Raw genomic sequence first — 19,843 nt, 5'->3', positions numbered from 1 at the left:
GGGATTTTGTCAAATAACTGTAGCTGTTTTACTGGTTATAATATATATATAACTACCCTCGAATGTGTATGAGTTTGAACTGACAACTATATTTGTACAGATCCTCTTCCTCATACATAAATGATTTTAAAAGCCTGTAAGACAGATCAACTATCTGTATATGTCTCTGTATGTCAATATATATATATATGAACAAAGCCAAGCCTGTATTTTAATATAATAAAAGATGTCAATCTAGACTGTATCAAGCGTCTATAATGAATGGGGAAGAAAAAAAAAAAACAACAAAAGTCCGTATTACTAGTTGACCAGTTATATCTGTCCCTGGGAATAGGTACAATAATGTGAATAAAAGTTCACAGTCGTGACTATCACAAAGAGAAACAATCAAGGATGTGGAAATTCTATATCCAATGAAGTCTGAGAAGTCTCAAAGAAATCCTTGGGCTAATGAATAAAATAATGTGTCAGTCAATAGATTAATAATTTTAAACATAAAAATTAATTTGTACTAGGGGACATCCTGAATTTTTTTTAAATTTTATTTTAGAGAGAGTGCATGTACAAGCAGGGGTGGGGGCCGGGGGAGAGACAGAGACGGAGACAGAGAGAATCCTAAGCAGGCTCCATGCTCAACGGGACACCCAGTGCAGGGTTCAAGCCCATGACCATGAGATCATGACCTGAGCTGAAATCAAGAGTCAGACACTCAACTGACTGAGCCACCCAAGCGCTCACTGAATGGAATTTAAGGTTACATTTATATTTTAAAAAGAAATCTGTTTTAAAGTTGGTTCTTCTTTTGGTGACAAAGATGGAAGAGAGCTTCCAAACTGTATTCCCTAATAGAGGCAGATCCATAATAAATTACATTTTCTTTTCTTTCCTTCTTTTTTTTAAATAAATTACATTTTCTGAAGAGAACAGTAATCATTCAGGTCCTATGTACTGATGTACTCATTCACATCATACCAGTTTTAAGAGCTGGTTCAAGAGAAAGAAAAAATAGCAATAACAATCATCAATACAACCTTTTTTATTGGTAACTCATTACTGAACCAGCCTGACCCTACCTGGCTTGTACACTGGGATGTATATATCCTACAACACTGTATAGTTTGATAGGAAAAAGTGTATCAAAATAGAAAATTTAAAATGTTGATTATATAATGCTTCCCAATAAAGTTTTGTAAATTCCGGAAGCTTAGCCAAAGAGATAAAAATACCCTTCTCAGAGGATTGTTAAATCTGTTTGAATATTAACATAATTTCTTATAATCAATTTTCAACTTAAATATTAACCATATGTGAATACACTCCTCTGTTGTTACCCTATTAGTAAATAGATCCTTTATTATATAGTGTCTGCCTTACTATACCTGTATTTAGATCTCTGAATATATACTTATTTTTCACCCTCATTATTCTTTTTAAATTCAATAGGCATGATGAAGTGTGTCCACATTAAAAAAAATAGAGCTATTTTTAACTTAGTGGAAGTACTTGAGAGCCACTACCCTTTAGAAGAGTTTGGTATAAATGCTTATGATATAGACAGGAAAAATCTATTTGTTGAGATTCAATTATATGATTTTGGAACATCTCCATGATAACAAATATTGTCATTTGCAGTTGCCAATAGGGAGAGCTATAATCCTCAAATCGTAAAAGTGTGTTTTAGGAATTTCTTCTCAATTCTGCTGAAAAAAACAATTTTTTTATGATGCCCAAATTCGATTGTAGAATTTCCAACTCTTCTCTTTTTATTTTTGTTTTAGTTCTGATGCAATGCAACAAGCAAAAGTACTTTCAGTGTATTTCTCAATTGAAACTCATCTGCCAGATTCTGTCCATGAGTAATGGGCAATTAGAATACAAATATATATTTTACAGAACCTAGAATCATCATGCAACTTAACTGTAGTCTTTCTCATATCCATGGGTTATTGTTATGAAAGGACCTACATACGCCAGGGTGGGGGAAGGGGTAAGAAAGGACCAGTGCGTTAAAGCCAATCATACACCATACATAAAAGTGCACGCTGACTACTTGAAAAAAATTCACATTTATTTACTGTCAAACCGTGTTAAACTTTACACTGGATATTAGTGATGGGCTCATTATTAACAGGTTTACACAAAGGGATGAAAAGAAAAGCAGAATTTTGCTGAAACAATTTACATTTCATTAGAACTTTATCATAAAATAAATTAATTACTAAATATAGGCAGAAGGAATATGGAAGAGTAATATTTAGGTTTTATTTTATTTTTTAAAAAAGAATAGGCACCTTTTGTTCACTAGGAAGTTTGTGAGAAGTGCCCAGTGCCCTCGCAGCCCTCTGTTCAAGAATAAACAGAGGGGGAACACACACCCTTTTTCTAGATTTCACCACATTTGTGCAAGGCATGGCGTAACTGGCTTCAAAGATTTTTTTTCCCCCACAAAACGCGTTCTTTTGGCAATAAGAAATTTAAATGTAAGAATAAAGACGAACTTGTCAAAGCAGAACACTGTGTACAGTGGAAAATAAGTGAAAATGGGTAGAACTTACCATGACAGAGTGTAAGAAAAAACATTTCATAACATATGTGCAACCAAGAGCTTTTCACAATATTTTCTTCAAACTCTTTAAAATTATTTTAATGGCAATTATATTTCCGTTGGACACAAATGTATTTATTTTACCCTAGCAATAGAACAAAATAGAATTTCTTTAGCCATTTTTCATGAGAATAGTTCATTGTACAGTTGAGGAAAGCATATGAAATAAGGCCTGTGGCTTGATTGCTAGTGGTTAAACATGTTTTCAATCTTTGCCTTAATGTAAAAGATTTGCAGTGAGCTGCAAACTGACGCAGAATATCTCTCCTGCTTTTCCAAGTCTTGTCAGGAACAGTAAGGTACAGTAAATTTGTCCCACAGGATTTTAAAGCCTACGTCTTGTATATAATACAATGCAGGCCTACAAAAACGGTGCAGCCGTATTTACAAATTTAGTTCACAGACTGCTGCAGTAAAATGGCTGGAAAGTTTTGTTTTGCTTGCTTCACAATTTCTCTAAACAGCAGCAGAATCTTAAAATACCTGGTTGGCATCGTTTTTCTTTGTAACAAATAATCATTTTAGTATACTCTGTGTATATACAAAGTTTTTGTACGTTTTATAAAAATTCACAGAACTTCAAGGTTCAGTCATCTTTTTACACTGGAGAACCACAGGTCAACAGAGCCGTCTCTTCCAGCAGAGTGGGAGGGAGCTGCGCGGGCCAGCGGAGTCTTTATTAATACTTGCGTGTGGCCCCCGGGGTCCCTCAGCGGCACTATTAAAGACTCGTTACCAGCTGCATTTGTCCTTCTCTAACGTCTCCTTCGGGAATACACCCTTCCTTGTTAATGGGGATTATGTAACCATCACTGTTGCCCCTGCTGATCTGGTAACACATCTGAAGCTGATGGCCAGCTCCGAGATTTGGCATGCTTTTATAGTAAATGTCCTCGTTCTCACTCCTCCTGGAGGGAGACAGGTCTTCTTCCATGTCGGGGCTGCTCTCCTGGTAGGGAGAGTCTCTGAGATTGGGCATGCTTGTGTAGAGGGAGTCTCTGTTGGGGGACTGGAGGTGGTCCTCGGCCTCGGCTGTCAGCTGGGAGACGTAGCTGTCGGTCCCCTGGGGCCTCACTTTCTTCTGCGGCTGGTACAGAAGGGAGTGAGTCCGCTGGGGAATGAGCGGGGCCTCGAGCTCTTTGGGATGGAGCTCCAGGCCTGGGTTGTCGCTGTGCATTAAAGACGAAGCGTCTGCCACGATGGCGTCATCTTCGCTGCTGCTTCCGCCAATCACGGGTTTGACAGGAAGCGTGAGCTCAAGGTTGTGAGTCTTGCCGCCGCCCCGAAGGTTGTTGTGCACTAATTCTGAAATGATCATCTTCTCAAAGGCAGCGTCATTCAGACTTAGTCCACAGTCCACGACCTGCACGCTGTCATTATAGTCCCCCTTGCGCAGTGAGTAGCTGTTGTTAAAATTACCATTTAGCGGTAGAGTATCCATGGCACTTGTATCCCTGGCATTGTTCAGTGAATGTCCTGAAACGGAGAAGGGGGGGTTTCCGTTATTGCCTCTGCTCCTTCCTAGAGAGTCTTTACTTCTTTCGCACAAAACTTTTTAATGTCGTTCAGGACAAAGTTGTATTTGAAAGCTAACACTGGAACAGTGCCAGGCTTTCGCGCATTCCCAACTGTTAACAGTTGCGACCCCTTAGATAATAGGAGAAAGTGCGAAAGAATAATACTGTTTTCCAGGGAGGGAAGATGGCGTACAGAGCATTACTTTATCAATTTGGGGGAGACAGTAGTTACTAATTGATTTTCGTTCAATTCTCTCTGACACTCTCACAAAGAAGACTTCACTCCATGCCCTTGCATAGTTAATGCAAAGCAATTCATTAGTGACGTTTACATTTTAAAGTACGAGACTATGGTTTATAAAAATAAAATTAACAGAATTTGTCCTAAACAACACTAAATTAAAAAGGAATAAGTCACATACAAAAACCGAAGGCAAATGTACAACATAAACCCACGTAACTGGCAAGCAACTTTTTAAACAACATTCTAACATTTCCTTTTTCTGGAGATGAAGTAAAAAAAAGAATGAAAAAAATGGACAGATACAAAGAATTCATGTTAAACAAAGACAGCCATCTCTCATACTGACTGGACCGGGGGCCCACAAGCACCATCCAACAACACGAAGACAGCAGGTGGAATGACTCACTTTGGACAACTCACATCATGTCTGTCTGCTCAGGCTATCTGGCCTAAGAGTAGCTGATATATAAAAGAAAGTAAAATGATTTATTGTAACATGATGAAGAATTTCTAAGCTTCTCAGCAACTTAGTCAGAGCAAGGGTTCAACAAATTAGATTACCAGCAATAGCAGCCTTTTACTTTTTCATTTAATGTTTATTATCTTGATTTTTTGTTCTTTTGGCACTAAGACGCTCTCTAATAGCGAGGGCCCCAGGCTCCGAATGGTCAAAGTTGGCCTGCAGCCCTGCAGTCTGCATCAGTCACAGTGACAGCACCGAATGAACCAGCAGTCTACTGTACGAGACTGGCCCACAGACACCATGGGCATGGAGGGTAAACGCAGAAATGTTGGAGATTTCTTAAGTATGGGTCACAGAAATTAAATCAATAATAAATATTAACTATGGAATGGGAAAAGGGTGTCAGCCTTGGCTAATATAATTGTACCTCTAAAGGAATGAAAGATTGGATAAGTCTGCTGAAGATATGAAAAGAGGTTTAGAAGGAAAAAAAATATGGTAACATGCTCTCTTTGAATCAGTTATATTTTCTACAGACACATAAACATGTAAACTAAGACATCACAGTGCTTTTCAGGCAAATGAAAATAAAAAGTTTCAGAGGAAATTAAATGGTCTGCACCATGGAAAGTTAGGTTATTCATTCTCAAAATCCTAGAGAAAAAAAAAATCACTTGTTTACAACTAGGTCTGGAAAAAAAAAATGAAATGATGTTATTGAAATGAAACTGACCACTGTGAGGCTGCTGCATTGTATGCAAGGCTTGGAGGAGTCTAGGAAAAATTGAATTCTTGGAAAAAGTAGGAAATTTCCCTTTTTAGTGCTGACTCCACTCTTAAAGCTGCAGATTATCCTAGAAAACTCAATTTCATGACCAATAAGCATGCGGTAACTGTTCAATAAATTCTCATTAGCAGAACATGAGAAAGTGTGTGCAGGGGGTGTTTGTTGGGGTCTTGAATTGTCATAAAAACTCTCACCCAACGTCTACATTGAAAAAACTGACAATGTAATTTTTGTCATGCTCCATGGATAACAAAAGGAAGTCATGATAGCATTTGCAAGGCTTCCTTTAGCTCGACTGGCATAATTTTCTAGCCTTCTGAGTGCATGCATATGCCACCATCTTTATTTAGAAAACATTTGGTGTTTTAAGTTATAGGTGCCACACAGGGCATCTGCTAGCATTTGTTCCCTCCACAGAGGTTCGGTCTTGTCATTTTTTTTCTTTCTTTTTTATTATTGCTTAATAAATATAAAAATATATACTGGATACTCCAAAATGTGTTTTCTATGATATACTGCAGATTTAAGCACATCTTTGACTGGTTTTGAAGAGGCAACTTTTTCTGCCCAAGTTCAGGTAATTCACTTGAAGACTTTCCACAGCCTGTAGCAAGATTACTGTGGGAATGCAGAAATGATAAGTCAATTATTAAGCATTCTGGTTGACAGCACCTCAGGCTTTAAAGAGCAAATTATTTCAGCATTGCATAAACTTAAGTATGGACAGCATTTGCTACAGACCTCTATTACTGACAAAAGGCAGTACGGATAGATGTACTGTTTGAATTTGGTAACACTTTAGTTGGAAATTGTGAACCACTTGCCCGCTGAGTCTACTTCATGACTGCTAGTTATGTTTTAATTGTGCCGGTTAAAAATCATGCTGAAAAAATTTACATTTGATAGGCAAAGTTAAGTTTGACTCCCATACTTGTCTCTCTGTAGGTTGCTAGAGGAAAGCATAAGGAAAGTAAGAAAAACAAGAGAATGAAAAGAGAAACCGCAGTTACGTTAAAAAAAAAAATTTCAAGTAAAAAACAAAAAACGGAAACGAAGTTCTTTAATTTAGTGGCAAATACCAACCACAAATTAATATTACATGCTAGCAGTAATTATGTGATAACTTCTACCAAAATCTTGAAAATTCTGTTAGTATTAAATATAAATGCTTTTAAAAAAAAGCTATTAGAAAACATAGTTACACAGGATGGGTTAGTGACAATCTCTCCCCCTCCCCCAATAAAAAAAAAAACTATAGGTATAAACTGGCTAATATTACCTTTATTCTCAAAGTATTTAAAAAAAAAACTACTATAAAGCTGCACTATACTATAGTTTGATTACATTGATAATGCTGGATGTAGTTTTCTACACCTAGGCATCCAAATTATCTTTATTAGCTAATTCATTCCAGAAGCAAATTCTGTCCGCAAGCTTTAGAGTAAACTAAACAGTATATTACATAGATAGGATACCTCTAAGTGATATAAATCTTGAAGATGGGCTCTCGGACCATGTGATGTCAGTCCTGTAATAATATATTAAGATTTATGCCACCTGTGTTGAAAACATGGATAATTATTGGTAAATACTATCATGACTGAGTTTTTACTATAATATAGTGCAGTTTTAGAAGCCTGGCATGGGCAATACAGTAATTCTTTTAAATTGAAAAATTAAAGAGGAAATGATAAATATATGGCAACTTGAGTATTCTAGAAAAAGGGTAAAGATCAGAGCTCTGTTTAGCAGCAAAGAAAGGTAGTTTTATTCGTAAGTATAAGCACACCTGGTGAGTTAAATACAGGAGCTGAAGGGGCATTACATACAACTGTTTCAGCGAGCAATGTGTTATAGGGGTTGTTAGTGCCGTGGGGTCGAAGAAGAGGGTTTGTTAGTAGGTAATTGCCAGTCATTCCTAAAGTAAAGAAACAGAAAAAAAATACATCAGTTCTCTTATTTTTCGTGTTATGGTTGCAATAAAGTACTTTTTGTATTCATCAAGGGTAGTGGGCAAGTTGGCAATGGATAATCTGGTGAAATTTTCTGACTGTATTTGAACTACTAATTTGAAGGAGAAAGGGGAGAGGGAAGTTAAATTTCAGTAATTCACAGGTGCTTTCTAAGTCCCCCAAGTAAACACCTGCTGAGGATGACATTTACTAATTTATACAAAATCACTTTTAAACAAAAATGGCAATTAAATGTGTAGAGATCAACATTATGTTTCAAGATGTTACTGCTTAATATTAAAAACCTAACCACTGAGGCCCAGCAGAGGGAATCTCAAACTTTCAGAATTTACAGGTGTGGGATTATCCCTCATGAAAACATCTGTGTTAATACCAACTTTGACACAAGCAGGAGGAAAAACAACTTCCACAAACAAATAAAAAAGTAGGACACGCTGCACAAAGCTTCTCTTAGTAAATGCAAGAGCACACACATGCCGAGGGGGGAGAAAGAGGCTGTGTATAATGAATTATTAGACCATTCACAAACTCCGTATCGTTAGAATTTTCATTCTGTAATCTTATTTGCCAGGTTTCAAAAATGAATCACTGAATAATTCATTTCCTTTTTGATAGTCATCTTAACAGAATTAGGTAAAACATCAGAGCAATGGAATAAACACACATTTCACTCACTCTAATTGACAAATTACAAATCTTTCAATACTTATCAAACATATGTTTTACATAGCTAATGTAATTTGACTAAAAATGTTTTAAAATTCAAGTTGTTTTTGATGCCATACATACTCCTTTTTTCATTTTAAACCAGAATCTCATCGAAACAATGTCAACAGTGAAAAATGTATTTAATATTTGTGATAATATATAGGACATTATATTATATTACAAATCAGTACATCAAGACAAATTACCTGGATAAATTACCTTTTTAAGGATATACGCAATAGCATGATCTTTTTCATACCAAATTCAAATTTACTAAGCTTGCATTCAGGATTATGTGTGTATACATGCACTTGTGCCCTTATTATTTTATTTGCCAGCTTATTTTAAGTAAGAATTATACTGATTATATGGTAAGTTTAAAGCTGTAAACACACTAAAAATAGTAATTCAAATAGAAAAAATTGCTATGTAGATTCTCGTGTACTTAAATATCTGTTTATGAAGATTTACTGTAAAGGCTTTTGATACTCATTTTTTACTTTTTGAAAGAAGTGTAAAATAAAATAATCTACAAATAAGAATTTTCACTGCGAAACTGACACTGTTTAATGTGAAGAATAGTTATTCCAATTATGTTAATGTTTTAAAAAGAAAACGCTCATAAATGCCTTAGAAAGGATAAATTTGTATTCACTAAAGGAAAACAGTTTAATCTGTGGCCAAGTATGTTCTTAGGAATTACTTTTTCCAGCCTTATTCTGTTAATGTGGAGTTTGAAAGTTTGCATTACATTACTGAATAAGGTGAATTTATATGTACTTTCATAAAGGATAAAAGTGGACTCAACAGGTTTAAGAGCTTGTGATATAAACCTATTTGAGAGGAAAAAATATCAGTATTTTCTCTAAAATTCTGGTAAATTGGCAAAAGGTACAAAATTTATATTGTAAACTCAAATTTTCCTAGTAACTGACCTTGATTAAGTGTTGAAGTGCTATTGATGTCACCTGAGATAAAAGAAGATTCAGACTGTTTTCTCACAGTGTCATTCCACATCCTTCTTATACGACTCTATTAACATAAAATAGCAAGACATATGTTATGTTAGTTTCCCCAAGCTCACCTTATTAAAGACACACAAAGATCTAAGCTAAACAATCTGTGTAGGATTATCTGGTGGCCTTTAAATAGAAATGTGTGTTGATTCTGGTCTAAAACTAAGGAAGTCTATCCTGCTCTATTGCTTCTGTACTAGAGAATATTTAATCTTCCACTCTTAAAAAGTTTTTCTTTTAATGGCCCTTTTAAAGAGTGGAAAGGATTGATTATTCATCACATGTTTAGTTTACTGAGTGCCCACTGTGAGAGAGCACTGTGCTATATAACTTTAGGCTATCCCAAAAATGATGATATCCTTCTTAAAGAAGGATACACTCTCAAAAATGGATGTTCACACCTCAAGAAACACCTCGAAGAAATACTTAAGAAGAAATTAAAACCGAAATACTAGAAACGTAAGTATTTGCTACCAAGATCATTATAATGAGGAGACAATTAGTGCATCTGAACAGAACATGTCTCAGTTGGCTTTCTATAAAGAAGGTTAATTAAAGACGCTGTCAAATTCTTTGTTACCTGAGTGCCAGAGGAGTAGCGAGCACTGGTTCTGGTGGTTGATGCCTTCACTGAACTGTGGGGGCTCTCAGTTGGGAGGCCGCCGCAGCAATAGGAGTGTCTGAAGCACTTGCCGTATTCTTTGCGTACCTGCATTGGAGAACCACAAGACCAAGAGATTAATTCACATCTGCTTTTTTCTTAAATGTCTTTTTTTTTTTAAATTTATGTATTTGAGAGGGAGAGAACGTGAGCAGGTGAGGGTCAGAGAGAGAGGGAGACACAGAATCTGAAACAGGCTCCAGGCTCTGAGCTGTCAGCACAGACTGAGTCCCGCGTCAGGACTGAGCCTGATGCAGGCCTCGAACCCACGAACTGCGAGATCATAACCTGAGCCGAAGTCGGACACCTAACTGACTGAGCCACCCAGGGATCTCTAATTCACATCTACTTGCTTCTCTTTCTCTAAGTGAGCAGCGTAAACAACAGCGAGGAGTAAGTTCCACTAACATTTTTTCCATGGAGAAAATGAACTGAAAGTACAAAATCAGGTTCAATTGAAATTGCCAAATAGTAATCAGAAAAATATCTCTGTCTACCGGACTGGATAGGAGGATCTTTAAAATGTGATGTAAGATGTAGAAATGCTTTATGCCCTATTATTATACAAATGTTATAAATATATACATATATAATATTTTAAAGCTTTAGTCTATCTATATACTTAGTAACCCCAATTTTATATTTCATAATAATATGACAAAAATTAGTAATTTCCTTGCTTAATTACATTTAACCACTCATAATCCAGTCATTTAAAGTTTATACGCTTCATGTGCTCTTACGTAGGTCAATACATAAGCTTCTTTTACTGGATTGCATAGTTTTGCGGGTAACCTCTTTATGATGACGAGATTACTTTGGCACAAGAATAAAGAAAAAAAGGACTTTGATACATATGCTATTAATTAGGATGGAATGTTTTCTTCATTTTCTGATGTGTCTAGCTTTAACATTTAGCGTAGAGAGTCTAAGATGCCTATTCACTTCATTAGCACACGAGGGAACTATTTATGCAATTTCCATTCACATTAATGAGATACCCGTGTAATTTCCCTTTTCCCCTGAAGCTTGGATATATGAATAGACAGAAAAGCTGTTAGGCCGCAAGAAAATTTAAAGTGAACTTTAAAAAGTAAAGTCCAAACAATCACTAAATAATAGGGCCCCACTCAGAGAGGTGGTACAGATTTGGGAGGAGTGGAGAAGAGGCCTGGATTCTGTGCAGCTCTCTGGGCACATGAATAAGTTTGGCTCTGGCTTAGAACCAGACTGAAATCAGAACAGACAAGAAGGAGAAGCTGCGTAAGAAATCATTTTCTAGTAGGTTACAAAAACACTAAAAAAACTTCCCTCCTCAGTGTTCTATGCTCAGTATCTGCCTACAAAGACCAAGACTTTGACACTTATTCCTTGAAAAACTAGAGAATTAAAGTTACCAGATGACCTTTTAAATCTAAGTGCACTTGCATTTTCATCCTCTTAGTTTTATTTAACTACCCCATTAGAACAAATAACAACGCAGTTGAACTTTCAAAGCATTCTCTTTGCCTAAATATGCTCATGTGATTTTACCCAAATCATTTTATATCATATTCTTAACCATTCATCCTGGTAGCACCCAACAGGACTTATCCAAGACTAAGCAGAATGTGTTCAAAGGAAGTGCAAGACAATGCTTCAGAAACATAATTGTTAATTAAAAAGCACAGCAGAATCTCTTTGTTCAATTAATCCACACACCTCTGTGAGGAAATAATGACTACCTTGGTCTTTGCCAAATTTATGCTTAAGTCAAACACATTTGGAAGAAATTATGGTACGTGGTCATATGCAGGTATACAAAATGCCCACTTGTGTAAGAAATAGTAAAAGCCAAAAGTAATTACAAGGTTATACCTGTATAATGTTTAGAAAATTAAAGTTCAGGGTTATTAAATAACACCTGATACCTCAGAAAAAATTTCTTCCACATTTAATGGCTATTAACTGCTCTGAAATGCTGCATGGCCAAGACAATGGCAATCAAAGTGGTATTTTATCCAAATAATACCTTCCAACGTTGGTTTTGCCTAATGCCTATATTGCTGTGAATGTGCATTATCTGTCAGTATTGCACATGCCACTGTCATTATCTCAAAATTACAGCTTCCTCAACAACTGATGGAAGTAACAACACTATCATCTTGTCAGGACTGAAAACATAATCGTTTTTGCTTTCACAATTCTATTTCTCTGTTCAATTTAGTGACCAACTAGTAATAACAGAATAAAAAGACCGCATTAGATGCGCAGAGAAAGGATGATACCCAGTTAAATGGAAGCTAAGCTATTCTCTTAGTTTACATCTTCTTGCAAATTTTTCATCTTTAAATTTAATTTTTGAATCATTTTTGCTGACCCCACTTAACAGAAAATCGGGACAAAATAATAAGATGTGAGATATTAAATCACTGGGTTTTAGATCTTTCACAACTACTCAAAAGGTAACATTAATATTAATTTTTTGTCTGTCTGGTGCTTTTAAAATCAAGGTCATTTATGCCTGTGCTCAATTTCATTTTGGACCACTGCATTCCATCCATCGAGCAACGAATGAGACTATTCAACCTTTCTGTTTTCGCATATAGCCTGTTCACGAAAAGCACTTTCGCAGACCCCACTAGCAACACCCCACTAGCAATGAAGACATCTTCACACAAGTGTCTAGTTTATACTATTCCTAAAATGAGATCCAAAAGATGATTGGTATTGACGTGTTTTATAGATGAAGCCTGCATTTCCAGACATGCATTACAACCAATTTATGATTAAAAATATGATTCTACGTAGTCACATGCCAGCCGTAAAACTGTAAAATCTTCTCTATTGCATCTATTAATTTCAGGCCAACAAAGAACGAGGGAGCGGAGCTCCTAAGTGTCTTCACTTACCTTCTTTTGGAGGGCACAGTGAAAGATGAAAATGAACACTCCCTGGAAAGCATTAAAGATGGTGAAGAGATATGCCATCACAATAGTCTCCTCATTAATAAAAAGCAACCCAAATGACCAGGTTAGGCCAAGAAGACATAGAAGAGCAAAAGCGCCAAGCACCCAAGACCTGAAAAAATAAAGTGAATTTTATTAACAAGTTCAGCGAGAGAACAACACAGATCACACTTAAATATTAACATCAGTAGGAGCAGTTGACTTTCTCTATGTTCACATTCAAATTCAACAGCATTTTGGCTTTAACCTTTCATTGATTAAAGAAAGAACAATAGCATTTAGTACTGCAGCCTCCAGAGAAAACAGCAACAGCAGGTATGACCTTTTCTTACTCCAGCATTAACAAAGTATCAAAACTATATTAAAATACACGGTGTAAAACATCCCCCATGACTTTATTGACTTTTATGTGCATTTTAGTAAAAGAAATTAAGGAGTTCTTAATTAGTTTACTCCTATATTTTTATTCCTGTGGTGTACTCATGACACTGAATAATGTGACACATACAGAAAGGTTAAATGGCAGATAATCACTGAACACCTAAACTGCAAATTCTAAGAAACTAATCTTAGGTGAACCTAAGGTTTTATAACTAAAGCATGAAGGAGCCTAGCTGAAATGGGACAAAAATATGAGAACAATTTCAAAATAAAATAATTTTGGAGAGATTTCATCATGAATAGCTTAAGGAGAAAAGAACTGTAGAAAATAGGACGGAATGAAAAGGATTTAAAGTCAGTGCATTCCATGTCTAACTAATGATCTTACTTGATAAATGGCTTATTATCTTCATAGCTAGAAAGCATTATAAGCAGAAAAGAGAAACAAAATTATTAGACAGAATTAAAATAGAAAGTAGTAAGAAAGCATTTATATATTTTATAAATTAGTCAAAATTAAGAAAGTCAAAATGCAGAGGCAAGCAATTAAAAAATAAAGGCATATTATAGTTTAAAAATACTACAGCAAATTAGATATTCCAAAATAATTACAAAAATTAAGGGCAATTCATGATATTGACGGATTTGTAAAAAATATAAATCATGCCATAAATTTGTTAATGTAGGGTTCTACCTTACCCAGGTAAGTCCGTATTATAGTAGCCATCACAAACACGGTAATTACTGGTGTAGATGAGAAGACAGAAAGAGGAAAAGGAAGAAAAGAGAGAGATGCTAAAGATTAGCTCTCTCTCTTACCATGCAACATGCAATGAAGCTGGCACTAACCTATCTAAAACATCTATTTTTTTAAAAATTGCCCTTACTATAGATCTGCCATTTTTTACATTAAAAATATATTTTTCACAATCTCATTATAACCAACTTGAATAATACCTCCTCCAATTTTAAATTAACTTACATTTAAAAGATAACTCTTAAAATGCTTTCATAAATGACTTAATGAATCAAGAGCTATCAATTTTTTAATTAGATAGCATTTTCCATGGATAGGATATTGTAGTTTTTATTCAATATTGAAATAAAGTAAACATTTCTTTAATTATCATGAAAACAACAGATAATCTCCAAGTTAACAGTAGTAATAGAATGAATTATTTTAGGAAAACGGGATTAGAAGTAGAAACTGCTCAGAATCCTTAAATCAGAAAAGTCATTTAACAAAACAAACAATATAATCGCATCAGCCATGCAAACAGGAACATCATTTTGAAGTGTTTTTAAATTCAAATGAAATTGCTACAGTGATATGGAATTTCCACAAAGCAACTGAAACAATTTCTTGGCTCTAGGTCAAGACAGAAATTATTATCTAATTTTTGACCAATGTCTGTGACATGGTTAGCAGTAAGACTCAACCTTGATCAGTAAAACTTCATTCTGAATAATTTCTATGGTTGATAGAAGGTATGCATGTATTCTCTGTGGAGAATATCTTTCACTTAGTTTGTCAAGCACTAGAATTAAAATACCAAATACTTACTTAATGTTTTCCAACCTGCTAGAATCTGGTTTCAAAGTGTTTGAGTGCTTCACCATTTTGCATAATGTGATCACCAGGAAGATAATATTTAGCTGTTATAACAAATAAAGAATTAGACACTATAACCAAAGAGTACAAAATGAATGTTTTTGCAAATACACTTAATGAGTTAATGCAGTTAAATATCAATGACATGAGTACATGGTAGACACTGACTCCATTTTACACAGGCAATGATCAAGTTGAGTCTAAAAAAAAATACTCCGGCTATGTATGATCAATTTTTTAATAGATCATTAGACATGAAATTGCAACCTCATTAAATCAGCATCATGTGGTGATGACTAAATAAATTAGAAAACCTAAATTAGTTTCTATAGCTAGAGGTACTCTAGGGCCTAAAAGCCATCTAATGGAAACACTGAAGTGAATTCTTTAGAAGGGGCATTTACATCATGTAGCTTCTAAGAATTGCTAGATTTGGGACCCTAAGATGTAACTGAGCGTCTAGCTCTTGATTTTGACGGATTAAATGAAGATAATAACATTTGCACAATCTATTTGTAAGGGAATTGTGAGGATCGGATGAAATAAAATATATGGAAAATGATGAAAAATATCTGTTAGTTATATACAGTTAGACAAACTTTTAAAATATGTATATATTAGCTATTTAACTGTTAAAAGCCATTGGTCCTTTCTTCCTTATGCCTCTCTATTGTATGGACCTAGATAAATTCTGAAGAAAGGCTATTTTGAGTCCCTCTAAACACTGAGCTGTGCAGAGAAATCGAAATGCAAACAAAAGCCAACTGGGGAAGATGGAACCTGACGTGGAAGGCAGGCTTGGGAGGTCACATGAGTGAACTCAGAAGAAAAGACAGGTTTTGACTGAAGAGAGATAAGGGCTTGTAATTTGCATTTGCTTCTCCAGAAACCTGGAAGAATGCTGGACAGAGAGAAGGCAGGTCTATTTTTATGCTCCAAAAATAGAACTAAAAGCTTGATCACTCCTGGCTTTGACATTTTATTTACTTCAGACTAAAAAGACAAAACAAAGTTATATTCTTGTGAGCTTTACTTGGCTTAGAGAGAGAGAGACAGAGAGAGAGAGAGTGAAGGCAAGCCCCAATGATGTATTCAGAAAAGGACACATTGGGACAAAAGCAATTCCTTGGTGGTAAACATTCAACATAATACTGTGATAATAACATGATCAATTTTACTGAGTCACAACACCATCTGACAAAATGATAACCTTATTTTATTCATTTCATCACTACTTCTGATTTTATAATTAGGAAAAATTACATAGGCCGATAAAGAAAATTTCCAAGTCCTTCCTAATGATGAGTTTAGAAACAGAGTGAAGGCTTTAATTTAAGCTGTTTATCACTCATTTTGTCAACTGTGCCTTATTATTTCTCTTAGAAGTAGAATTTCCTCTTAAGGGATAAAATGAGGTTAATGGGCATAATTTGCAAGTGTTGGCAGATAGCACTCTATCGTTTCATGCTAATTACTTAACATTAACAAAAGAAGGACAAAAGAAGATCTGTTTAAAAACTACTTAAAAATTAATTTATTAAAATTCTTGTCTAGAGAAAAAGCAAACAGATGTGTAGAAATATTTTTCTACCTTTATATTCTGATTATTCCAGTTGGTCATGATATAAGTAAATAGCTTGCATTTTCATGCATATTACAATATAATGCAATTCATTCAACAAATATTTATTGACCCCACTGTTCCACCTGAGAATGTGCTTACTGTATTGTGGATAAGACACAATTTCTACATTTGAGAAATGAGGGAGATCCTTCTGATAGTACAGTAAATATCTGATGTAGAGTCTAAAGAATGACGGTACAGTATATCTCTAATTTCTTCAAAGGCAAAATCAACAGTGTTTTTACTCTTTATTTTATGGAAAAGTACATTGTAACTAGTAAAAGTGGAGAATGGTTACAAATAAGAACACTATATACTCTAAAAAAAAAAAAAGAAAACAAAAACAAAAACCAAACTCCTAATAAACACAAAAACTGTGCAACTCTCAGGAAAGACTTGTGGATTCAGAGTTGAAATCCTTTAAATCTCTCAACCCTTCTTTTTTTTTAATGTTTTTTTTTTTTTTTTAAATTTCTGAGAGAGAGAGACAGACAGACAGAATCTGAAGCAGGCTCCAGGCTCTGAGCTAGCTGTCAGCACAGAGCCCAATGCGGTGCACGAGCCCACGAAATGTGAGATCATGCCCTGAGCCGAAGTCGGACGCTTAACCAACTGAGCCACCCCAGGCGCCCCTCAACCTTTCTTTTTGAATATCCTAATATAAACATTTATTTCTCTCACTCCCTAATTCTGGACCTAGTGCTGTTTCGTCCCTCTTCCTTTTCTTACACAATTTCCTGAAGCATATAGGGCCACAATTTGGTGTTCAACACTTTCTAAGCATGTTAATTATTCTCTCAGGAATAATATAATAGCAGTAGTAGTACATTACAGGAAAGAAAAAAGCTATCCACTATAATGTATAAATTATAAGAAAAATAAAGAATGTGAATGTGAAAAGATGTAGATGTATAATGTATTTTGTTATTAAAAGAAAATGAGTAAAAAATGTGAAATCTTGAGGATGAACACATCCCAACATATTTTTCAATGAAGACAATTAGATAAAAATCTGTTAAGAAGTAACACATTTTCCAGTAACATTGGAAACAAAAACAAAATCTATTTATAGAAACACAGAATTAAAGCTTAAATATGATACAAAGCCAGGTGCCTGGGTGGTTCAGTCGATTGAATACCCGACTTCAGCTAATGTCATGATCTCAGTCCCCCTCTCTCTGCCTCCCCAGCCTGTGGTCTCTCTCTCTCTTTCAAAAATAAATACACATTTTAAAATATATGATACAAAGCCATTTTTTTAAAGACTGAGGACTAACCAAGTTGAATGTGAGACAGAAACATTTCTTATTTAATCTTTAAGAAACAGAATGTTAGATACATCTCCCCTTCCTCTCTCCTCACCTTACTGAGATTTTTTGTAACATCATATATGTGTTTAGTGCTTCTTTCTAGTTACAAATATAATATACTCAAAATACATACAAGTTCAGAAAACTATGGGAAAACCAACAACAACCGATAATCCTATCTCCAGAGGTAACAGGAAGCACTTGGAGCGCCATTTTACATTCTGAGATGTTAAGTTTAAGTACCTTGCCACAAATACTGCTTAGGTTCAATATACTGTGCACTGGTTCCATAGCCCAGTATCTTTACAAATAAAATTAACCAATTTATTCTGGTGAGAAAATTAAGAGTTTCCTAACAAAACAAAATTAAACTAGTTTTATATTTATTTATATCTTATTTACACTTATAAAGGGTTCTACTTCTATGAAGAGTAATCCATTTTAGAAATCAAGTTGATGAATGAGTTGAAGATAAACAATAAGTAAATTAATATATAAAATACAACTTCAAAGAAATTCTGAACAGAAGAGGTGCCCTCTTCTAATGATTTCTACCTGATTGGCTTGCTAGAATAACTATTTCTCTTCTTCTTTGAAAAACACTACCATCCCATAATCAGCAAATGGCTACAATGTCCAAGTACGTCTACTCCTATGAGGCAAACTGTATATTTAACAGTTCTATTTTCTCAAACCTGTTTGTGTTCTACTCACATAGCTAAACATCACACAAGCCCATAAAATTGGGTCTAAAAAGAGTGTTTCAAAATGATGTCTTAAAAGTGAGTTTCTTTTAAAACAATTAAAAATATGTGAAAAATAATCATAAAACCACAGAAGGATTTTTGCTCTAAAATTATTTAAAAAGTGTCTGTGAGTTCTCCAATTAAAAAAAAAAAACTAAACAAGAATTATAATCAGTGCACTAATATTTAGGTTGCCAAGAAATTTATGGTTAAATACAATACTAGTTTAGAGTTTGAAATATGACTCGAAAATATAGAAAAAATGAAGCAATGGTATCTTCAACGTGACAAAATACCATCATTTCAAGACAAAGTATTTATGAAAAAAGACATGTGAGACATACTGTGACCCATAATATAAAGTTGAAAAAAATGATAAACTGAGGTATTTTCTTTTCCCCAGTTCCACATTAAAAATAAAAAATTCGGGTCGCCTGGGTGGCTCAGTCAGTTACACGCCCGACTTAGACTCAGGTCACGATCTTGCGGTCCGTGGGTTCGAGCCCCAGATCGTGTTCTGTGCTGACAGCTAACTCAGAGCCTGGAGCCTGCTTCAGATTCTGTGTGTTGTCTCTCTCAATCTCTCTCTCTCTCTCTCTCTGACGCTTCCTTGCTCATGCTCTGTCTCTCCTGTCTCTCAAAAATAAATAAACATTAAAAAATTTTTAAAAATGAAAAAATTAAATAAAATAAAAATTTCACCAACAATGTATTAGGCTTATTAAAAAAATGAAAAAGACACATGTCATTTAGGTACTGAGCATTTTAATATATTATCACCGAAATGCATGTCAGTGAAATCCTTTCTGAAATTAAACAGAATGAATCTTGAAGTATATATAACTTTTTAAAATGAGGTTTAAGAGTTCTTTTTTGCCTCCATTGCTAAAAAAGGTAAATATATTCATTTTCATAGAAAAAATATTGTTGGCTATGTGATACACTCTTGATAGGAGTCATGATTTTGTACAGTAAAATATTTCAATACGTGTTTTATTCCCCTCTCCCTTCTCCTTCCTTGTTCTCTTAAAATGTAACTAAGGGAATCAGAACAAGAAATTGAAGGGCAAAAAGAAATATCTCTGATTAAATCTATCATACAAAATAGTCACTTAAAGGCAAAAAAAAGTTAGTTTCAAATGAAGTATCAACTGAAAATCTGAGTTCTTCCTTCTTTGTACTTGTTTCCCCTTTGCATTTCCCCTTCTTTGCATTATGGCTCTTTATGGCCATAAACTTCTCGGTTTT

At 34.8% G+C, this 19,843-nt stretch overlaps 1 protein-coding gene across 7 annotated transcripts in view; it reads right to left on the bottom strand.

Moving 5' to 3' along the window:
• Positions 1-2,047: 2,047 nt before the first annotated feature.
• The window catches only part of ADGRL2 (adhesion G protein-coupled receptor L2), a 189,339-nt gene continuing 171,543 nt past the window's right edge, over positions 2,048-19,843 (bottom strand). For 3 of the 7 annotated variants that reach the window (XM_077771027.1, XM_077771028.1, XM_077771029.1), the window contains exons 16-21: positions 14,868-14,959; positions 12,866-13,034; positions 9,894-10,022; positions 9,233-9,329; positions 7,406-7,534; positions 2,048-4,081 (exon numbers count right to left, since the gene is read on the bottom strand). In XM_077771027.1, coding sequence (XP_077627153.1) covers positions 3,327-4,081; positions 7,406-7,534; positions 9,233-9,329; positions 9,894-10,022; positions 12,866-13,034; positions 14,868-14,959 — 1,371 coding nt within the window. In that variant the 3' untranslated portion in view covers positions 2,048-3,326. Of the gene's footprint in view, positions 4,082-7,091; positions 7,174-7,405; positions 7,535-9,232; positions 9,330-9,893; positions 10,023-12,865; positions 13,035-14,002; positions 14,048-14,867; positions 14,960-19,843 lie in introns of all 7 variants that reach the window. The other 4 variants (XM_077771033.1, XM_077771031.1, XM_077771030.1 and 1 more) reach the window with 4 other exon arrangements.

Source organism: Crocuta crocuta, unplaced genomic scaffold (genome assembly GCF_008692635.1).
Source record: "Crocuta crocuta isolate KB4526 unplaced genomic scaffold, BGI_CrCroc_1.0 scaffold125, whole genome shotgun sequence".
Classification (NCBI taxonomy): domain Eukaryota; kingdom Metazoa; phylum Chordata; class Mammalia; order Carnivora; family Hyaenidae; genus Crocuta; species Crocuta crocuta.
Note: the sequence above shows the minus strand (reverse complement) of the source record. Positions and strands in the feature narration are given on the sequence as shown.